Below are 24,119 nucleotides of genomic sequence, written 5' to 3'. Positions count from 1 at the left end.
ACAATCAGGAATATCCGTTCCTCTAAATCCATCTCAACCGAGTATTTGTCATCCATGGACAGAAGATCCGGAGTTGAGGGCAATAGTGCTTTCACTCCCCACCAAACATGATATCGTTCCCGTTTGGGGCACAACTGCCCACTCCGGTCAGGTTACCATCCCTTAATGTGAAGGGCCTTAATGCCCCTGAAAAAAGGTCTAGACTACTGAGAGACTTGACCAAGATGCAAAGTCAGATTGCTTTCCTGCACACTGCCGGGAAAATCCCTAAACTGAGTAATAGAGCTTACCCAGTGGTATATCATAGCCCATCCCCAATATCTAAATCTAAGGGAGTCAGTATTCTTATAGCAAGGTCCGTTCCATGGTCGCTAGGTACATACATTAGTGATGAGCAAGGTAGATTTTTGATAGTTAAGGGCGTAATCTGTGCTACTCGGGTAACCTTGGTTAATGTATATTTTCCTAACTCGAATCAGTTGCTTTTCCTAAGGTCTTCGGTTCCTCTGATTTTGGAGCATAGAGATGGGGTATTAATTTTAGGAGGGGATTTTAATTTTGCATATGATCCACTCCTAGATGTCTCAAGGGGTGTATCTCATCTATCATTCTCTTATTTAAAGCGACTAAAGGCAGAATTAAATCTTCTTCAACTGGTAGATGTATGGCGTTTACAACATCCCAATGTCAGAATCTATACTTTTTTTTCTTTAGTTCATCATACTCAAAAATTGATTATTTTTTTCTTCCACAAAAAGAGCTGGACATAGTTCGAGCAACTTTGATAGATCCAATTTTGCTTGCTGACCATGGACCTGCTCACTTAGATATAGATCTAAATATAGTGGCTACAAGGACCCTGTCCTGGAGGCTTAATGATACACTGTTAAAGGACCCAACTACCATGACTGAGGTTCTACAGGGTTTAGCAGAATATTTTAGCCAGAATGACCAACCTAATACATCTCCGACTGTATTGTGTGCTTTATAAGAGGAATCTTTCTTAAACACGGAACCACGATAAAAACACTAAGGTGGTTTGAAACTGAGATGTTACTTTGAGGATTGGTAAACTCGAGTCCATTCACAAAAAAACACTTGCCAAGCAGACACATGGAGCATTATTCTCCCTACGTCAGCAGTATAATTAAATTGTGAATTCACAAGTAAGGGAGAAATGGGAGAAAAGGGAGTCGATATAAACAGTCTATATACGAATATGGAAATAAACCGGGTGTTCTATTAGCTAGGGTACTGAAAGGATCACAAACAAATTCATATATCACCCAAATCACGGCCAACTCCGGCATTAAGCTGTCAGATTCTGCGGCTATAGCTCAGGAATTTCAAACATTTTATTGGAGGCTTTATAATCTGCAAAATACCAAAACCCAGCAATGCTCTACCCGGGCAGATTTGATTTCCTCCTTTTTGACAGCATCAGGTATGCCCCTTCTTCCGCGGGAGGTAATTGCAGGGATGGAGGCCCCTATAACAAATAAAGAACTGGCCTTGGCGATAGAATCCTCTAAACCAGGGAAGGCCCCCAGTCCCGACGGGTTAAATCTTATATACTATAAAACTTTCCAGGACGTTCTCTCTCCTTACTTCCTACATGCTTACAACTCCATCTCAGCTAATGGTAAGCTACTAGAGAACGCTTTGAGGGCCCACATTATTGTGATTCCCAAGCTGGATAAAGATCTTACTCAATGTGGGAACTATTGGGCTATAGCTCTTTTAAATGTTGACTTAAAATTATTAAAAATTCTAGCGAATAGGTTATTGCCACACTTTCCTCATCTTATTCACTCAGACCAGGCAGGTTTTATCCCACAGAGAGAGGCCAGGAACAACACTGTAAGGGCGATACGATAGACTTGATTCATATTGCTCATTCAGAGAACCGGCCCTCTCTCCTTTTATCAACAGATGCTGAAAAGGCATTTGATCGGGTGGATTGGCAATATCTTCAATTTACTCTTATGCCCCGTACACACGGTCGGACATTGATCGGACATTCCGACAACAAAATCCTGGGATTTTTTCCGACGGATGTTGGCTCAAACTTGTTTTGCCTACACACGGTCGCACAAAGTTGTCGGAATTTCCGATCGACAACCACACGGTCACGTACACCACGTACGACGAGACTAGAAAAGGCCGGTTCAGAACCAAGCGCGGCACCCTTTGGGCTCCTTTTGCTAATCTCGTGTTAGTAAAAGTTTGGTGAGAGACGATTCGCACTTTTTCAGACTCATGGTTTTCAAATCGTATTTCTGCGGTTCAGTTTGTGCTTGTGGGTTTGTATCTGCTCTTCAGTGCGTGCAAACAAGTTCCGCGTGACTTTAAGGAGTCATTGTATTCTTGTTCGTTCGTTACTGGTTTTCAGGTCGCTCTTCACAGGCCTTGCTGTTCTTCAGTGCGTTCTGTTACTTCGTTCTGAGCAGCCGACCGTTTTCTAGCCATGTTTCATAAGCGTACTCCTCGTAGAGTTCGTGCTGTGCGGGGCTTGGTGTTGGGGTCCTGACCTTGACACAAGTCCAGTCCATGAACAGGGTGGGGAGGAGTTCATGGACCAAGAATTGGTTGCTTCAGCGTGACCAGTTCTGTCATATGCCTTTGCTCCGTGAGATCCGTGAGAATAATCCTGATGATTTCAGGAACTTTCTCCGGATGACGGACCCCGTGTTTCACCGTTTGTTGGCTTCGCTGACCCCCTATATTAGCAGGCAGGATACCTGCATGAGGCAAGCCATCACTCCGGAGCAGAGGTTGGTCGCTACCTTGCGGTATTTGGCCACAGGGAGAAGTCTGCAGGACTTGAAGTTCTCGACAGGCATCTCCCCCCAGGCTCTGGGGATCATTATCCCAGAGACCTGTTCTGCCATCATCCAGGTCCTGCAGAAGGAGTATATGAAGGTAAGATTTTTATCCTTTAATATCACATTTTATTGTATTTAATGTTTGCTAATATATTGTATTTCTTTCCTCATTCCCTAATTACCATGATTGTAATATGCTGTGAATGCCCCCTTTGTTCTCATGCATGCTGGATTTTTATGTAATTATTATTTTATGCCCTTCATACATATTTGCCCTTCAATAACCTCTCCAGCATGGTGTCTCCTGCCCCTATATTCACCTCATGTAGTCACTTAACAATGTATTTTATCAGCTCCATAGTAGTGCTTTACCCCAAACACCCCCTAAAATGTTTGGAAATGTTATTTTTGATTTTAATTCAGGCAGAGTGCCAGAGGCTTTTTTTGTGGTGTCCCCAAATTTTTGATAACCCTCCCCCCAACTGCTAAGTCAGCTGATCCCAATTCTCTATCCTCAATCATCTATCTGCCGACTTTGCCAATCCCATACACACTATACCCATCTCTTTACTGGTCAGATTTATGGATGAATTACCCAAAGCATGTAGTGCAAGGGCCTGCCTGTATACTTTCCAATGGTACTGTTTAAAGTTTTTGTATCCTATTATTATCTTGATAGGTAATAGCAGAATGACAAAATGTCCTCAAATGTGTACAGTGTGTATTTATATCTTTGTATTCAGACACTTCTTACCTGTCCAGTGGTCTGCCAATAGTGTAACTAAGGAGGGGCTGTTCCAAGTAATACCCTGTATTTAGGCATTCATCTCTCAATGAAGTGAAGAGGGTTACCTGTCCAAGAGTTCCCCCCCCCTATAATGTTAGAAATGGCCCATGAGGGGGGGAGGGGGAATATGATAGGTGTACCTTATACTTTGGCCTTGTTAAATTCCCCTTAATAAATGGTATCTGGAGGTTGCCCCAGAATGTTTGTGTCTAATCTGCTTGCCATGTTTCTGTGAAAAAATAGTAATGTTTATTGTTTTTTCCTCAAGAGTTTCCTTCCATGCCACAGGAATGGCAGACTGTGGCCTCCCACTTTGCCCAGCGGTGGGACTTTCCTAACTGCGGAGGGGCAATTGATGGGAAACACGTCCACATCGTCCCACCACCCAACTCGGGGTCATACTATTATAATTACAAGGGGTTTAATAGTATAGTGATGTTGGCGGTGGTGTCGGCTAATTACGACTTCTTGTATGTGGACGTGGGGAAGAATGGCCGGATGTCCGATGGTGGAGTGATCGCCCAGACGGAGTTCTACAGGTGTCTCCAGAATGGCAGCTTGGACTTGCCACCTCCAGAGGACAATGTTGAAGGTCTCCCATTTGTGTTCGTTGCTGATGAAGCATTTGCGCTGGGGGACCACCTGATGCGGCCATTCCCGATGAGGACCCTCACCCCGGAACAGAGGGTTTTTAATTACCGGCTGGCCAGAGACCGAAGAGTGGTGGAGAACACATTTGGAATTCTGGCCAGCCAGTTCGATTATTTCTGACACCCATCCATATGGCGGAGTATAAACTGAACCATATAATACTTGCCTGCTGTGTTCTCCATAATTTTTTAAGAAAACATTCAGCCAACTATGCTGGCTCAGTTGGGCCTGAGGCCGGAATCCCAAATCCATCAACACTGACGGCGATTGAAAGTGGCCGTCCTGGCTTGCCCTCCCTGAATGCCCATGATGTCCGGTTACGCTACCTGGAGTTCTTTGCGGGTAGGGGGGCTATCAATATGCCAGAGAATCTGTGACACCTTTTTCAAATAAAAAACAAACAAAAGAAATTCTTTGTGGACATTTACTGCTTGTGTTTGTTTTAGCTGACCCTGACAGAAATGTTTTGAGTGCAGAAAATGTCGTGATTGGGTAACCTTAAAGAAAACAGTGTTGGCTGGTACTTCCTAAATGGCAAAACACATTTCACTACAAGTGCACTTGCAACTGCACTGAACCTGCACTTGTAGTGCAAAGTGTAATTGCCCTTAGGAAATAACCCCCATTTGTGCATAAAACAGCAATTACATCACCCCAAAAGTGTTGTAGTGTTGAGACAATAATCCACACATTCTTGAGTAATGCACTTTTTTATAGCTGCACAATCACGTGCATTTACGCAAGGTTTTTAAAACAAACCAACATGTTTGTTGTATAACAATGTTTGCAGTAGCATTATCAAAAATCGAAAATATCCATTTCAGATAAAACAGGCCTGTGTAAAACCAACAAGAAAGCCAAAAAACTTGAACTTACAAAGTTCACATATGGTAAAACCTGAAGGCTATATCAGACATGAGTATTTAGGAACTGGGTTTGATATAGCGTTCAGATGGGGGGAAATCACCCCTGGAAAAGCCAAATTTGGAAGATGCACACCAATTTACGAATGTCAACATGTGCTATCTGCCATCAGGGGGGATCAAGGGACGTGTTTTGGGGGAGCAAGCCCTTCCTCAATGCGACTTTATAATTGAGGAAGGGGTTGCACCCCCAAAACGCGTCCATTGATCTCCCATGATGGCAGATAGCACATGTTGGCACACTGTGTGCATCCTCCAAATTTGGCTTTTCTAAACATTGTAAAAATTTTAGTAACATAAAACAGGTGATTTTGTGGGGTTTAAATTCACCCCAAAACATCAATGATGTTATTATTTTTTTTAATAACATCAGTGATTTGTTGCTGGATGTTTTGCAATTGGAGATTACACCCCATGATCTCCCCGATGAGTATCTGGGCACTTTCAGATGTAAAGCGTTCTGGATCACGATCACTTAAAAAGAGATAAAGAACAAAAAAAAAGGTCTCAAAAATCTGCCACCATCCATCTCTTTTACCTGAGCCTGTGGTCGCAGACACTCACCTGTTGTGCTAGCAATCTCCACCACATCTTCTTCTTCCTCCTGCTCAGCTTCTTGGGTTGGTATTTCCCCTTTTTCCAGAGGGGGGGGGGTCTCTGGTCTCCTGGGATGAGGGGTGTCCGAGTCTTTTCTCCCCTATGTAAAACAAAAATGGTATAATTAGCACACAGATATTTGATGGCAGAACTAGAAATAGGAAACATTGCTTGGAAGTGGGGTACAATTGTCTATTTTAGCCGAGTTCCAAGATGTATATTTTTTATTGCCCTTTGTCAAGCTGCAATACTTTACCTGTTTGGTACAAGCTTCACAGATGTAGCCCCCCTATAGTATACACTGGAGCACCTGTGTGGACCCCCTAATAAAAAGGGTGTTCTGGGGTCCCACACTAGTGCTCCAGTGTCCAGATGTGAAAACAGCTGCTCAGTGTCCTCTCCTTACACACAATCTAGTTGGCATTTCATTCTATTAACAAACCCATCTACACAAACAAATATTTGGCATCCAAGTAGGCCCCCAAAAATGTGTGAAAATGCAATGGTGTTCTAGAGGCCGAAAGAAAAATGTTTGATACGAACGAATAATGGGCCCATGAACATTAAAGTTGACCTTTTGAAACGTTACAATTACTAAAAGCATATGGAGCAGAACGAACGGAATAAAGACAGAAAGAATAGGAACACAGCACAACTACTTACTTTTTTGCAGCACTCTCTGGATCTTTCGGTACTGCTCTGGCTCTCTCAACTTCAGGTCCGACCACCGCTTCCTGAGCTGATCTTTCGATCGTCGTACCCCGAAATTCCTCTCAAGACTCCTGACCACTTTCGCCATGATTTTGGCCTTTCGGATGTTGGGGTTGGGGTAAGGCCCATATTTTCCGTCATAGTCGGACTTCTTCATGATGTCGACCATCTCCAACATCTCCCCAAACGACATATTTGTGGCCTTAAAACGTCTCCTTCTGGATCGGGACGTGCCTGGATCCGGGCTTTCCTCCTCCTCCTCCTCGTTGTTAGAATTAGCACGCACCTGCTGTAACTCCGCCATGTGCTCTTCACCCACTGCGCCGAACGAAAAGGGGCGGGGAATAGACTAGAAAGAACGTCAGGGGCTGGCGGAGTTACACGCATGCGCAGTGTGTATAAAGCGTAACACGCGTGCGTATTACGTACGATCTGTGAGCGGAGGAAGGAGCATTGGATGCGCCGATCGTAAGAACGAAGGTAAGAGCCAAACTTGTGCCTATACTACTTCTAGATTGAGGCCTATATTGTAACAAGATTAGGAGAGTTTTGTCTGACATTAGGCTTTGTCTTGTGTTGTGTCTTGCAGTGAACATGGATATCTTAATGAAAGATAATGACTTCATGTCAGTATTCATAGATATGCTAAGTGAGCTGCCCTGTCTGTGGGAGATTACCCACCCCCATTTCAAGAACCAAGCAAAGAGGAAGGCAGCACTGGAGCAATTGTGTGAAATTGTGAAGCAGGTGATCCCCACGGCAGACATCACTTATTTAAAGATTTTCATTGGTGGCCTGAGGAGTACATATCTAAGGGAGCGCAAGAAGGTCCTGGATTCACAGAGATCCGGAGCAGCAGATGACATCTATGTCCCCAGGATGTTGTACTACGACAGGCTGCATTTTCTAGCAGGCCAGACTGAACCCAGGCCATCCCTCTCCAGTCTTCCTTCCATGCTTCCTTCCCCCCCGGCTGAGGCTTCTGACGCCCAATCTGGGCCTTCCAGGCCACATGTGGAGGAGCCCAGATTGAGCCAGGTATAGCATTCCTCTAAATATTTCTGCTTGTCCAATCAATGATGTTAACTAGATGTTAGTTGGGAGTACTAATTTAGGATTGTGATTGATGAAGCAACAACTAAAACCATGTCCCTTTTTCATACACAGGGAAGTCTCAGCCAGGAGGTGGCTGGGCCGAGCCGGCTGGCTGATATCAAGGTCCCTCCACCACACCTGAAAACAGAAAGTGGCAGTAGGACGAGTACCCTAGAGGAGGCGGCTATAGCATTCTTTTGGAGGGCTACAGAGGTCCTGGGAGCACCCCACACCAGGCATGAGAACATTGCTGCATTCATAGCATATAAAATGCAGAGGATGGAGGAGGGCCAAAAAGCCATGTGTGAGGCCCTCATATCAGAGGCTCTGGAGAAAGGTATGAGGGGCCAAATTACACCTCACACACAGCTTTGGGATGGTCCTCCTCCTGCAGGTCCTCCTCCTCCTCCTCCCTCTCCTCCAGGTCCTCCCAGTCCTCCTCCTCCTCCAGGTCCTACTCCTCCTCCTGCCACATCTCCAACTGCACAGCCACAGCCCGGAAGGAAGCGTGAAAGGAAGACTAGACAGTGATTGCCCTGGATCCAGTCTGGTCGGCCAAAAAATGCAGCCTCTTGTGGTACCACAGCCTGGGGACACAGATGTCATCTGCTGCTATCCGAGTCTCTGTGAATCCTGGACCAGACTGCCCTCCCTTACATATGGACTCCTCAGGCCACCAATTTTGATGTTGAAGAATTGATGTCTGCCGTGAGGGTCCCAGGCTTCACTAATTTCTCATGTTGATCCAGTGTTGCCTTCCTCTTTGTTTGGTTCTGATCCCTTAATAAAGGATTTTTGTTTTGAATTATACTCTCCTATGTGTTTTACTTCAAAAATGACAGTTGGTTTGTGAGGATTCAGGTACATTTCAAATATACAATGTGAAATGAACAAGGGACACCAACATCAAACAATCTCCTGGAGATTAAATAATAAAAGATATCAATGGTGTTGGGGTAACTTGACACACAAAACACACCCAAAAATATTCTGGAGTAAAAATAAAAATAACATTGAACAAAGATCAGCCTTGGAAAAAATACAAACATTAAATAAAAAAAAAGGCTGAAAATCCAAAAAAAAAAAAAAAAAATATAAAACTGTCAGATGTGACAACTAATAACAATATATTGAGGGAATCCCACTAAAAAAACACAAATAAAAGTTTGTGAGAAGTGTGTGTGAATATGAGCAGCAAAACTACTTAATTCTTGTCACATTATAAAGAAGAAGAGAGTGCGCTGTATTAAACCATTTTTAACATTGCAGCGTGACGAAAGTGCTGTATCCATTGCGAACGCTAAGTTTACCAGAACGAGCTGTCCCGTGTCGGAATTTCTTCTGAGCATGCGTGGCACTTTGTGCGTCGGAACAGGCCACACACGGTCGGAATTGACGCGATCGGATTTTGTTGTCGGAAAATTTTATCTCCTGCTGTCCAACTTTGTGTGTCGGAAAATCCGATGGAAAATGTCCGATGGCGCCCACACACGGTCGGAATTTCCGACAACAGGCTCCGATCGGACATTTTCCATCGGAAAATCCGACCGTGTGTACGGGGCATCAGACATATCTGCCTGGGGGGAGCGAATGCTGTCATGGATTCAGGCATTATATACTGGTCCCACTGCGGCTGTGCTGGTCAATGGGGCCGTTCAGAGTATTTCTCTTTGTCTAATGGGATGAGACAGGGTTGTCCTCTTTCTCCATTAATGTTTGTGTTAACCTTAGAACCCTTTCTCTGCAAAATTAGATCGGATCCCCTGATCAGTGGTCTTCAGGTTTCAAATACGGAGCATGAAATTGCCGCATATGCAGATGACCTCTTATTTTTTTCTTACCAATCCGGAGGTTTCATTTTCTCGTTTACTTCAATGTCTAGCTCAGTATGAGGATCTTTCTAATTTTTCTATAAACGACGCTAAATGTGAAGCGAGTATCCTCCTTTCCAAGGAGTGTATTGTTAACCTACAAGTTGTATACCGGTTTAAATGGGTTCAGTCCTTTTTGAAATAGTACAAGTAAAGACACAAAAATCTAAGACAATATATATCCTATGGCAGTTTGTGCATACAACAAGGTCCAAAGTCACTGTAATAGTTAGAGGGGAAAGTCCACAGCTAAAATGGAACTTGTTAAATTAGTATAGGGGGAGGGGAGAAGGGGAGAGGAAGGAAAAAAGGTGGGGATAATCCACTCTCAGGGCTGCCATCGCTGGGGAACAGAGATCATGTTCCCAAAAACACTGGAAGGAAAAGAAAAGGAGAAGAGGCGCCTCTGGGTGCAGATTTTTAACAAATTTAATATGCAGTAAAGTTTTCCATATATTCAACTCACATTTTAGCAGTTAAAAGGAGGCAGGCTGTCACGCCGTTTAGTGACGTCATCCCCCCGCCGGGACACTTCCCTGCGTCTCAAACCTCGTGTTGGCGATCAGTTCTACAGCGGCTGGCCGAGCACCCTCCAGCGGTACCTGAAGCACAGGACACACTGCGCAGCTGAGAGACTCCACCACAGCCGGCAGAACATCATCCAGCTGCACACGAGAAAGCACCATAGAGAGGACACAGACGGGCCCAAGGGATTGACTCCACTGAGGATAGCCCCATATCTTTGGGATATTACCCAATGCCGCCTTTTAACTGCTAAAATGTAAGTTGAATACATGGAAAACTTTACTGCATATTAAATTTGTTAAAAATCTACACCCAGAGTCCTTTTTGAAATACTTGAGGGTCAAACTGACCCCAAATACCGCCCTACTATATGGGACAAACATCTGCCCATTATTATCAAAAATGCTATCATATTTTCAACTATGGCAGACCCTTACCCTCACGTGGTTTGGGAGGTGTAATGCATTTAAGATGACACTGCTTCCTCAGATCCTATATTTAATGCAAGCAATTCCTATTAAACTACCTCAAGCTTTTTTTCTCTCGTGCCAGACACTGTTAACTAAATTTCTCTGGAGCAGCAAAGTCGGTAGGCTTTGCTATTCACTGTTGGTTTTGCCTAAATCATGGGGGGTATTGATCTGCCTGATCTGATCTCTTACTATCGAGCCTTACATTTGTCCAGAGTAGTGTCATGGTGCAAGTGGAACAACCTGTTTCACCGATTGCTCTGTCTGTACTTCCATGGGTGGCTCATAAATACTATCGGGGATTGAGGAGGTATCCTATAATTGGGACCACTATTGCAGTTCTTACTTACATATTTTCAACAAAAGGCCTCTCTCCCTTCCCATCCCCATTAACACCAGTGATCCAGAATCCAGACTTCATGACTGGGCTTGATAATAAATCTGGGGTCGACAGGTATAGGTAGAACCAGATGCATGCATTTTGTTACCCAACAGGGTTGGATGTCAATGCAAGAAATTTCCACTCTTTCCCAGCCTCCCTTGGCCGTGGTCTGCCTTTCAATTGTCACACTTTTTAAGGTCTATAGCAGATGCAGAACTATATGTAAGGCCAATGACACCCTTTGAGCGTTTATGTGCGGAGGGGGAACATGTACCACACATGTTGTCACTTTTGTATAAACAGATTATTCAGCCTCCAGAAGGCCAGATTCATGCATATATATGACGCTGGGAAGAGGACCTCCAGATCCTATTTACAAGATCGCAAATTAATAGGATTATTCTATTATTATTATTATTATTATTCAGGATTTATATAGCGCCAACAGTTTACGCAGCGCTTTACAATATAAAAGGGAGACAATACAGTTATAATATAATACAATACAATACAATAGGATTAAGAGGGCCCTGCTCAGAAGAGCTTACAATCTAATAGGGTGGGGCAGGTGGTACAAAAGGTTGTAACTGTGGGGAATGAGCTGGTGGAAGTGGTAGGAGATTAGTTGGAGACGTGATAGGCTTTCCTGAAGAGATGAGTTTTCAGGGATTGCCTGAAGGTAGCAAGAGTAGGGGCTAGCCGGATAGATGGAGGTAGCGAGTTCCAGAGGATGGGAGAGGCTCTGGAGAAATCCTGGAGACGAGCATGGGAGGAGGAGATGAGAGAGCTTGAAAGCAGGAGGTCTTGAGAAGAGCGGAGAGGACGATTTGGGTGATATTTGGAGACAAGATTAGTGATGTAGCTTGGGGCAGAGTTGTGAATGGCTTTGTATGTTGTGGTTAGAATTTTGAATTTAATTCGCTGGGTGATTGGGAGCCAGTGTAGGGATTGAAGTAGAGGGTTGGCAGACACTGAGCGGTTGGTAAGGTGGATAAGTCTGGCAGCAGCATTCATGATAGACTGAAGAGGGGATAGCCTATGGAGCGGTAGGCCAATGAGAAGGGAGTTGCAATAGTCAAGGCGAGAGATAACAAGGGAGTGAATGAGGAGCTTGGTGGTTTCATTTGTTAAAAAAGGGCGAATTTTAGAGATGTTACGGAGGTGAATTCTACAAACTTTTGACAATGATTGGATTTGAGGCTGAAATGACAAGTCGGAGTCTAGGATTACACCTAGTACCCTGGCGTGAGGGGAGGGACTGATGGTTGCATTGTTGATTTTGATGGAAAAGTCATGGAGGGGGGCACGGGCGGGGGGGAATATTAATAGCTCAGTTTTAGAGAGATTTAGTTTAAGGAAGTGGTGCGACATCCATGCTGATATGTCAGTTAGTAAGTTAGTAATGCGAGAGGAGACTGAAGGAGTGAGGTGAGGAGTAGACAGATAGATTTGGGTGTCATCAGCGTATAAGTGGTATTGGAAGCCGTGGGCAGTTATTAGGTGACCAAGGGAGGTGGTGTAGATAGAGAAGAGAAGGGGTCCAAGAACCGAGCCTTGGGGGACCCCCACAGAAAGGGGCAATGGAGAGGAGGAGACAGAGTTGTAGGTGACACTGAAGGAGCGCTGTGATAAATAGCCAGAGAACCAGGATAGAGCAGAATCTCGGAGGCCAAGGGAATGTAGTTTATTGAGAAGGAGCGGGTGGTCAACAGTATCAAAGGCCGCAGAGAGGTCAAGTAGTAGGAGTATGGAGTACTGGCTGTTGGTTTTAGCAGTTAGTAAATCGTTAGTGAGTTTTAGTAAGGTAGTTTCCGTGGAGTGCTGCGAGCGAAAGCCAGACTGTAAGGGGTCAAGAAGGTTATTTTCATTGAGGTAGGAGCTAAGACGGTTGTAGACTAAGCGTTCTAGAAGTTTAGAGGTGAATGGGAGTAATGAGATGGGTCTTAAGTTGTTCAGGTCGGTAGGGTCCAGTGAGGGCTTTTTAAGAATGGGAGTGATCTGTGCATGTTTTAGAGGGGAGGGGAAAATGCCACTAGAAAGGGAGAGATTGAAGATGTGGGTGAGGGAGCATAGGATAGAAGAAGAGGGTGACCGTAGTAGTTGTGAGGGAACAGGATCCAAGGGACAATTGGTTAGGTGGGCATTCGAGAAAATTTTTGTAACCTCTTCCGTAGTAGCCAATTCAAAAGAGGAGAGGGTTGAATGTGCTGCTGGGCAAGGTATGATGGGTGGGGAAGATGTACGCACAGTGGAGATGTCCTCACGAATTGCATTGATCTTGTCTTTGAAGTGATTGGCAATCTCTTGGGCAGTGAGTGAGTTAGTGGGTAGAGGGGGTGGTGGACGAAGCAGAGAGTTAAAGGTTGAGAAGAGCCGACGGGGACTGGATGACAAGGAATTAATAAGAGAGACAAAGTAGGCTTGTTTGGCAGCTCCATAGCAAGCCGCTTTCAAGAACAGGGTTATAAGCTATTGGTTAGGTGGTATGGGGTTCCTGCCTTAATGAACAAATTCTACCCGCAAATTTCTAAGTTATGCTGGCGATGTAATAAAGAAACTGGGACATTACTACAAATTTTTTGGCAGTGCCCTTTAATTACAGCATTCTGGAAGGATGTGGGGGAGATGATTAAAAAATTGACATTTGTTGACCTTGGTTCGGACCCTTTGGGCTATCTCTTGCATTTAAATGAACAACCCCTTCAACGCTATAGAAAGATGTTAGCGCAAATGCTGAATGCTACCCAGGCTTGTATTCCAGACATGTGGAAGTCCACGACTACACCTTCTCTGAAACATTGGTTTTCTACGATAGATGAAATTAGGACAATTAAATTTTTGACAGTGTCTCTCTATGGTAGAGAGGAGGAGTGTAGGGATACCTGGCGGCCATGGACGACCTTTTTGGGCACCCCTCAATATGTTGATTGCATTGCCGTATAGGTTGGGAGGGTGGATTCATAAGGATGAGCTGGGCCCTGATGGGGGAACTCTGGGATGGGGGATGGGGGGGCAGCGAAGGTTTTGAGTTAGATATATTTAATCCTTTTCTTTTCTTCCTTTTTTTTTTTTTCGTTTTCTCTCTCTTTTTCTCCATTTTTTAGTAGATTTTGTCTCAGGACCCCCATTGATGAATAGGATAAAGGTTTCTCATTTTAAAGTACTTAAGTTAAGGTATAAGCATACATGTTAACAATTGCTGTAATCAATGTATATCGACATATTCAAAGTGAATTTGCATTAAGGTGGCATATTAATTTATATTCTGTATTAATCCCCTTTCTCTAGTTTATATCTTTAGTTTATACATTTAATAAGTGTCAATGTTGGCCTATTAGATGTATATGCTTAGCGAAGTTGGTTTTGTATGTTTTGTTTGTCTTCTTTTTCTACATGATTGTTTATAATTGGAAAAATCTTTGAATAAAGAGTTATACGTAAAAAAAAAAAAAAAAAAAAAAAAAAAGGAAAAAAGAAGATGCTGAATCCTAGTCGCCAAGATCTTTGTGAAGAATTTGAGGTCTAGATTAAGCAGTGAGATCAGCCTCTTTAGGGAACATTGATATATGGGCCTGCAAGGTGTCTACAGCAAAGTATGAGGTAGATCCTACTGTGTTAAAAAAGTTTGACCATGAATGGGCCAAGGGAGGGTAAAAGGGCTTTATAATATTGGATAGTGAGGCCGTTCCTGGTTTAGTAGCCCCTATGGCTCCCTAAAGTACCTCTATGGTGATGGGATCTTCTAGAGCATCCCTATGCGTAGTCGATAGTTGGGGCATGAGGAAGTAAGATAGGTACAAATTTATATGTTCCTGCAATGGGGGCACAGTTTTCTGATTACATAAGGAGTCATTAAATTTCTGGAACTCCCACGCGATATCCTGGGGCATTGTGACTTTAGGTCCATGAGGCGGTGTTAGACATAGGTGTGCGCAGCCTATTGTATTAGGGTGTGCACCTCAAAGCTCCAACACATATGCCTTTGTGACATATTAACCGGCCTCTTCCCCACTCGTCATCCTAAAACAATGGGGGGGGGAGCAGGTGAACACACAGGGGGACCTGGGCAGCAGAAAGAAAAGGAACTGGGACAAGAGGGGTGGCATACATTGGTACCAATCCCCTGAAAAAAAAAAAAAAATTAAACTTACCTGAACCCTTGTTGCTAGGCAGTCTTCCTAATCTGCCTGTTCCTATTCCGCGGCATGTTCTGCTCCTAGCTGAGCGGCCCCGTTGCCTTCTGGGAACTATGTGTGTTCCCAGAAAACCACGGGGCCATTCACAGATCGCCGCGCCGCTCGCACGTGCGCAGTAGGAAACTGGCAGTGAAGCCGCAAGGCTCCACTGCCTGTTTCCCTTACCTAGGATGGCGGTGCCGGGACCCGAGAGCCAAGGGACGGGTCAGCCTTGGGTGGCCGACATCGCGGGCACCCAGGACAGGTAAGTCTACTTATTTAAAGTCAGCAGCTACAGTGTTTGTAGCTGCTGACTTTAAAAAATTTTTTTAGCTGGCCGGAATCCCGCTTTAATTTCCACTCCAGCCGCCTATCCTGTAAAGGTTCTGGGGGTCGGCAAGTAAGGATCGCGGCTTACCTGTCACCTGCCCACAATTGATGGGTTGCCAACTCCAGGATTAGGGTGTGCCCAGGCACACCTGGCACACCCCTTGTGCACGCCTATGGTGTTAGATATGGTAAATAGGTCGCCAATTTCTGTTCCCTCAGTGATCTAGCTAGCATTCTGCCACATTTATTCCTGGATTTATACAATATTTTCCAACAGATCTGTAGTGCTGCTTTAGCGTTAAAAATACAGGAGGTCTGTAATTTGTGTACGTCTTTCTCTAAGGAAGGTGACGCTGCATGTTTATGGTGGGCTTCTAAGGCCCTTAAGTCCTCCAATAATGATGTTAAATGTTTAGTACGTTGTTTTTTGAGCCTTCACCCATGTTTGATAAGCACACCGCAAATAACCACTTTGTGTGCCTCCCAAACAATGCCAGGATCGCATTTTGACATGTCGTTGGTTCTGAAGTAAAAATCTAGTTCCCTAGTGACATCCGCAAGTACCTCTTTGTCTTGCAGGAGGCTTTCATTTAGTCTCCAGCACTTGGTCCTGGATGTCATGGAATCAGTGAGGGCGTAGGATAGGACCGTGGTCGGACCATGTAATGGAGCCTATGGTGGAGGCTCGCACAGCATGTAGCTGTGCATGAGGTACCAAAAAGTAGTCGATGTGCGAGTATACTATGTGAGGTAGAGAATTAAAAGTAAAGTCCCTCTCCGAGGGATGTAGAAGGCGACACGTCAACTAATTGGTTCCTATGCAGAGACTGAGCAATGCGTTTACGGGAGCCAGGGGAGATGGAAGATAGACCTGAAGAGGTGTTTTCAGACGGGATCAAGGGGATGTTAAAGTCCCCGCCTATAATCAGCTGCCCTTTGGTGAAATCTACTAGGCGAGCTAGCGTCCTGTTTAAGAAGACATCATGGTGGGTATTTAACTTTGGCTGCCCCCACACACCCTGACCTTGGCAAATAATGAAAACAGTAGAACCGAGTATCTAGTACATATAATTCAACATAGTACAAACAATATGTAACCCCATGCGCAAAACAACACATAAAACAGTTTTGTCAAACAATGCTTCTAATAATGTAACAGGTGGTAAAAGGGATGCCCCCCCCCCCCCCCAAGGATTGGGCCATTGCTTATGAGATATGTATCTCATACCAAGAGGGGAGCTACATGTCAGTCACAGGGCACGGGTACAGTGAAATTAAGACAGCGATGGTAAGTAGAGATAACATTCTATGCAGCAACCCTTGGCCACATTGATGGCTGCCATACAACTCACTCCGCTGGCAGAGCTTGGCTTGGTCATAGAGGGGACACAGGACTTGCACGTCTAGCACACTGGTAACTAGTAGGAGTAGTTAGACTATGAAGGCAGTCAAACCTAAACATTCACATGTAATGTCCCCGCAACACAAGACCAGTGTATGCTAAGCAACACATACCCCAGATTCAGCAGGCATAACGTAGATGTTACGTAGACACTAGGCGAGCACAAGGGGATCATGGGAAGGCAGCACTGGCCTGCAGAGTGTAATATAGTACTTTAGCAGGGAAACATTAAAAAAAGTTAAGTTAAACATTTTTACACCCAAGCATATAACATTTTTTGAGGCCCCCCATCCCCACATATACACTCATACGAGCGTAAACGCATACGCTGGGGCGCCTATGCATGAAAACATTGATTGCGATACACATGCTACATATCACCACGCACGCCAGAGGGAGAGCAATAACACAAGACCCCTGTAACACTAAACCGATACCTATAGGGGGCTGTTGAAGTGCCACCTGTAGAAAATGTAGGGTACTGAAGCTTGTCCCCATTTCACGGGTGCACGCAAATTTAAGGTTGGACGTGTTGGATATCTGTTTACTCGGCGCAACCGAGTATTTTATATTTTACCAAAAATTTGGGTATTTTTATTGCATTTGTTTTCCCTAAAATTCACTTTAGTGTGTTTTTTACAGAAATTTTGCGCTCCCTGGACCTTTACAGTAATAACGTGTGACGTAAAAAATTGAAACTACCACTATTTTATTCTTTAGGGTGTCTGTCATCAGAAAATATGCAATATTTGGGGGTTTTGTGTAATCTTCAGGCTGAAAATTATTTTTTAAACTTATGTGCAATAAACGCAAAAATGGCTCTGGCAGCGAAAGGGTTAAGCTTTCACAATAAAACCTGGAAGCTGATTTTGCACTCTCCAGTTTTAGTAAATTCCCCCCCATTGTGTGTAGAGTATTTGTGTAAATCAGGTGTAAATTTTGTCTAATAAATGTTTGCTTTTTTTATTCTATCTATCTCATGTTTTAGGTGTGAACCTTCTGCAAGCTGCTGCACATGAATTTGGACATTCCTTGGGACTTGATCACTCCACCATCACCGGTGCTCTGATGGCTCCAACTTACAAGGGATACAAACCATCATTTCAACTTCATCCAGATGATATTGAAGCCATTCAAGCACTGTATGGAAAACCTATAGGAAAGAAAAAAACAAGCTCAGGTACTTCTGAAGGCGGTTCCAAAGCTGTCACACCTGCTCCTGGGAAACAAAACATCACTGCCAGTCCAAAATCAACAGAAAATAAGGAACCTAAAAAGCAGTCTTTAATCAAGTTATGTGGAGAAGAGGCAATTGATACATTTGTATCCACTAAAGATGGCTTAATTTATCTTTTCAAAGGTAACTTTTTTTTTTTTTTTAGGCTACTTTCAGACTGGGGCAGGCGGGTGTCGGTGGTATATATATATATATATTTAGTGCAGCTTTACTGTAGTTTTAGCGGCACTATTCGGCCACTAGCGGGGTGGTTTTAACCCCCCGCTAGTGGCCGAAAAAGGGTTAAAACTGCCCGCAAAGCGCCGCTGCAGCGGCGCTTTGCCAGCGGGTTTGCAGCGCTGCCCCATTGTTTTCAATGGGAAGGGGCTCTTTAAGAGCAGTGAATACACCGCTCCTATAGCGCTGCAAAGATGCAGCTTGTAGGACTTTTTTCCCGTCCTGCCAGCGTACCGCTCCAGTGTGAAAGCCTCAGGTTTTCACACTGGAGGCACAGGAGAGACTCTTTACAGGCGCTATACAGGCGCTATTTTTAGGGCTGTAGCACCTGTAAAGCGCCTCAGTGTGAAAGTAGCCTTATAGTTTGATGCCTTTTGCATCCACTTCCCAAGAGCTAACATTTTGGGGATAACAGGTATGAAAGCTGCATATACTATATACTGCCTTTTAATCATACATTTCTGTTTTAGTGCATCTTATAAAAAACCTACACTGTTCTATAAAGTAAAAGCTATTTAGTTTTACCGAAAGAAAAAAAAATCCTGAAAGAAAAGATGTAACTTCCAGCTTTTAGCCCATGTTCACATTGGGCCGATTTGGCATGCAGATTTGGCATGCGATTTGACATGCTTTGGGCTTGTTAAGACATGTGACAACACCCTATGTTTAAGCTGCATTTAAAGCCGCTCAAGATGTCAGCTGCGTGAGGGGAGCTCCAGGGTGCCGCGTCACTGGACTGAAGGTGAGTATACTGTAGTTCCACTTTAAGTAGTGCTTTTAAACCTCTTCATCGCTCTTCAATACCTGTCATGCATATTACACAGAGCAGTACACACAGGTGCAGTAGTGTTGTGTTGTGCTAAAATTACCACTTGCTGACCTGGCTTTTTCTGGAACTTTTTTTATAGAATAGATAGAATTATTGCTCTCGCTCAAACGATCGCAGCGATATCTCACATGTGTGGTTTAAACACAGTTTACATAAGCAGGCGCGACTTATGTATGCACTTATGCTGTGTCATTTGGCACCCTCTAACACCTGTAATACCTGGCTTATCCTGCCTGGCTATGCCCTCCCCCCTGTAAACTGATCACAGTTTATCATGGCTGCTGAGCCCTGACACCGTGGTCAGTTTACGTGCCTCCATCATCCGCAGCCCTGCTATCTGTTTCCTGTATCTCCTCTGTCCTCCTCCCCCCTCCCCTCTCTGTCTCTGCCTGTCTTCTCGTGTCAGCGCCTGCCCAAACCCCCCCCCCCCGCTCCTGCTGCTCTCATATTTGATAAAAAAAAGCTCCCATCCGTGCTGTAATATACCAATAAGTGCCCCTGTGCCTGTGTTATGTAAAAAAATATGCTTATCTGTATCTATATCAGCGCGGTTCCCATCAATTAGCTGACTGTCGGCTCTCTCTCCTCTCTCCTCCCCATTTGACGTCAGCGGGAGTGCTCGGCCCTGTCCACTGGAACTGTGAGCCGGAGAGAGAGAGGAGACCCGAAGAGTCAGCTGATCGCTGGGAGCCACACTGATATAGATACAGATAAGCATATTTTTTTTTATATAACACAGGCACAGGGACATTTATTGGTATATTACTGAGGGGATGGGATGATTTTATATAGGTGGGTTAACAATAAGGTTACCAGAATTTTAAAATTAAATCCGGGGACATATTTTTTTTTTTTTATTGGCAAATAGTAAACTATTTTATAAGCATATTTTACTCATATTATATATGCAGTGTATGTGGTATGTGTTTATGGAATGACTGTATGATATATACCTTATTTCTCACATTTTGTCCAAAATACTTTTTAGAATTTTTGGGGATATGACTACCAAATTTTAAGAAGATAAGATAGAGAAAAAACTTTTCAATGCATATTTTGTATTTCATTCTTACCAAAGAAGCGCAGAGGTGCGCTATGTACAGAATGCAGAGTTCAGGTGTGCGCTATGTGCTGAGTTCAAGGGTGAACCCATAGATGGTTCGAATCCATAGGTGTGCGCAGCCTGTTGCATTAGAGTGTGCACCCCAAACCAAAGCTCAAACACACATGTGTGTATATATATATATATATATATATATACACACACACACATATATACACAATCACCATACTAGGGAGGAGTAGCATAATGTGTTTTGGGGTGTAGTTGCAAGTATGCATATGTGAGAGAAATAATCTGTTAATATGACAATTTTGTGAATAAAAGAATTTTAAAAAATCTTTATTTTGCAAAGAATTGTGGGAAAAAATTACAACTTCAAAAAACTCACCATGCATCTTACTAAATACTTTGGATTGTCTACTTTCTAAAAAGGGGTCATTTGGGGGGTATTTGTACTGTCCTGGCTTGTCTCAAGAAATTAGATAGGCATCAAATGTGATCAATTTTCCTTGTCAAAAGAAGTTTATTGAGTATACAATGTTATAAAGATACATAAAGTAAGTTTACAAGGATCTATAAAGTAAGCTCATTGTTTTACAGTAGGGTTTATATAGGTAAATATCATGAAATTTCAAATATTAAACATTGGGTTCACGTAAACCTAAATTAAAGATATATATCATTTCCTTAGTTACTTTTGTAGTTATTTAAATGATTTATACCTACTATACATATTGTTTACAAGTAGAGTGTATATAGGTCAAATAAATTCTGATAATGAGCTTTAATCGTAAGGTGGAGAAAAGGAAAGAGAAAGAAGAAAAAGGGTTGAAAGGTAGAGGTATGGTCCACAAGGTTGTCCCGCTCGTCAGTTTATTATTCTTTTTAGTTCTCTTTGAAGCCTTAGAATGGGTGTCTCTGTAAGTCATTTAATCTGTTACCATGGCAACAGGACAGAGTCATTGAAGTTTGACAGGAACTGTTGTTTTATCCAAGGATGCCAAAGTTTTTCAAATTTTGGAATTTGATTTTGATCGATGGCTACCATCTTAGCATGGGACATTGTATTATTCATTCTGTGAATTCTCACTCCAAAGACATGCTGGTAGGTTAATTGGCTTCTGTCCAAAATTGGCCCTGGTATATGAATGGGGACCTTTGATTGAGGGTAGGGACTGATGTGAGTGTGCGATGTACAGGGTTAGGAACAAGGGTCAGGGTTGTAGACACACACTCACTCAGGTTGAACTGGATGGACTGGTGTCTTTATTCAACCTTACTAACTTTGTAACTTTGTAACTTTGTAATTGTTTCTGCTAGTACCAATGTAGGAGATTTCCATGCCTTGGCCACTGTTTGTTTTGCAGCCGTTATTAGTTGGATCATAAGTTTGAATTGAGAGAGTGTTAACCATTCCGGTTTTAGATTAAGTAAAGTTAAATATGGATCTGGTTGTATTATTTTTTTAAATATTTTAGATGCAATCACGAAGACTTCCTTCCAGAAGGTTTGGATTACTGGGCACGTCCACCATATGTGTAAATATGTGCCTATTTCTGGGCATCCTCGAAAACAAAGAGCTGAGGTATTAGGTGAATATTTTGCCACTCTAGCGGGTACAAGGTACCAGCGAGTTAGGACTTTATAATTTGTCTCCAGTGCTAAGATGTTGGGTGAAGATGACTTAGATGTGAGCCATATGTTAGACCAGTCCGTGTCTTCTAAAGTTCGTCCCAGGTCCTCCTCCCACCTCTGAACGTAAGAGGGTCTATTAAGATTTGTTACTCCATATAATTGATTATAAAGTGATGAAATTGTACCTTTAGCAAATGGTTCTTTTGTACAGATTGATTCAAAAATGGATAATTGGGATAATGGTGTATCCCCCTTTAGGAATGGTGTATAGAAATTTTTGATTTGGAGATATCTAAATATCTCAGAGTTTGGTAGATCATATTTTTCTCTAAGCAATGGGAATGAAAGGAATGATTTAGATGCTATGAAGTCATTTAGTGTCTGAATGCCTGATGTTGTCCAAGCTTTAAAAGAATTTGGGTAGATCCATGCCGGATAAAAGGCCGTATTTCTGATAAAAGAAAGGAGAGGATTGTGTGGAGATTGTAACTGATATTTGGTTTTTAGTTTATCCCAGAGAGATAAGAAGTGTTTAGTTATGGGATTATGAATTTTAAAGCGGTCTTTAGGATCAAGCCATAATAAATTTGATATTAATAGAGGGTCATTTTCTGAAGCCTCTATAAATACCCATAATGGGATTTCCTGTTTTGCATGGTATTTGGACAGACTGGCCAAATGTGCTGCTCTGTAGTAGTTAGTAAAATTAGGGTATCCCAGGCCTCCTTTATTTTTGGGAAGATGTAGTGTGTGTATAGGTATACGTGGTTTAGAAGAGCCCCATTTAAACGAAGTTGCTCTTTTTTGTACTATTCTCAAAAAATAGGAAGGAATTGGAATAGGGAGGACTCTGAATAGATAAAGCAATTTGGGTAGAATAGTCATTTTGATTGCATTAATCTTCCCTATCCAGGATAAAGGAAGTTGCGACCATTGTTTTATTAGATTTGTGATCTGTCTTAATACAGGAGGATAATTGGTTGAGAATAAGTCAGAATGAGATGCTGTTAAATGAATTCCAAGATATGGGATTGATTTTTCTGCCCATGTGAATGGGAGTGCAGCCCTAGCCGGGATCAATTCCATGTTTGTGAGTGAAATATTAAGCACTAGGCATTTCTTAGGATTAATCATAAGGCCGGATAGGGCTGCAAATCCATCAAGAGCTGGTATTAAGTTAGGACCAGAGACCTGTGGTGATGATAGAAAAAGTAATATATCGTCTGCAAATATACATAATTTGTGTGTAATACCTCCTACTTCAATGCCAGTTATAGTTTGGTTTGTTCTGATGTATTGGGCCATGGGTTCGAGTATAAGGGCAAATAATAAGGGAGATAATGGGCAACCCTGTCGGGTACCTCTTTCAATATTAAAGGCTTCAGATTTGTATCCAGCATATTTTATATAGGCTTTGGGTTTATTATATAATGCTTTGATCCATGTTAAAAAGTGGGGTCCAAAACCCCATTTTTGTAATGAATATTGCACATATTGCCAGGATACTGTGTCAAATGCCCTCTTAATATCGAGAGATAGAAAACATAAAGGGATTTTCCGTTTTTTAGCAATATGTGCCAATAACACTGCCCTGCGTATATTATCGCCTGCCTGTCTATTTGGCATGAAGCCTACTTGATCTCTATGTATTAATTTTCCTATAATGCTATTGAGGCGTTTTGCTATTATTTTTGCTAATAATTTAATATCGAGGTTTAACAGAGAGATAGGCCGATAATTCACACAGGAAGTATCATCAGAAAGGGGTTTTGGGATCATACAAACAATTGCCATTAGTGTTTCTTGCCGAAAAGAATGTCCATCTAGAAGTTTGTTAAAAGTTTCAGTGAGAATGGGAGAGAGTATTTCTGAGAATGTTTTATAGTATAAAGCCGAGTAGCCGTCTGGGCCTGGTCTTTTGTTAAGTTTTAGGTCTTTTATGGCGTTAGCAACTTCATCTATAGTTATAGGCTCATCCAAACTGCTTTTTTGATTCTGAGATAACTCAGGTAAGGTTATTTTTGAGAAGAAGGATTCAGCCTCTGTAGGATTAAATTCATTGTTTGTCTTGTATAAAGTTGCGAGATGTGAGTGAAATTTATGGACTATTTTAACTGGATTACAAGTGTAAACATTTTTTGATAATTTCAAACGTATTGGTTTGAAAGATTTGTTAGTTGAATTTAATGCCCGAGCCAAATATGTACCTGGTTTGTTTGTATTCATGTAGAAATTGTGTTTGGAGCGTTTGAGGGATTTATCAACTGACTCAGTGAGAAATAGATCGTATTCCAATCTAGATTTTTCCAGATGAGATTTTGTACTCTGAGATGGATTATCTTGAAATGATATGTAGGCTGCATTAAAATTGAGTTCTAGTTTTTTTGCTAGATTT

General features: G+C 42.7%; 1 protein-coding gene across 2 annotated transcripts in view; it reads left to right on the top strand.

Moving 5' to 3' along the window:
- Positions 1-24,119, top strand: part of LOC141117111 (matrix metalloproteinase-18-like) — a 1,147,747-nt gene that overhangs the window by 761,457 nt on the left and 362,171 nt on the right. The window contains exon 5 of one of the 2 annotated variants that reach the window (XM_073609736.1): positions 17,733-17,924. In XM_073609736.1, the coding sequence (XP_073465837.1) occupies positions 17,733-17,924 (192 nt within the window). Of the gene's footprint in view, positions 1-17,732; positions 18,105-24,119 lie in introns of both variants that reach the window. The other variant, XM_073609735.1, reaches the window with a different exon arrangement.

Source organism: Aquarana catesbeiana, linkage group LG13, assembly GCF_042186555.1.
Source record: "Aquarana catesbeiana isolate 2022-GZ linkage group LG13, ASM4218655v1, whole genome shotgun sequence".
NCBI lineage: Eukaryota > Metazoa > Chordata > Amphibia > Anura > Ranidae > Aquarana > Aquarana catesbeiana.
This window is presented reverse-complemented; position numbering and strand designations above follow the sequence as displayed.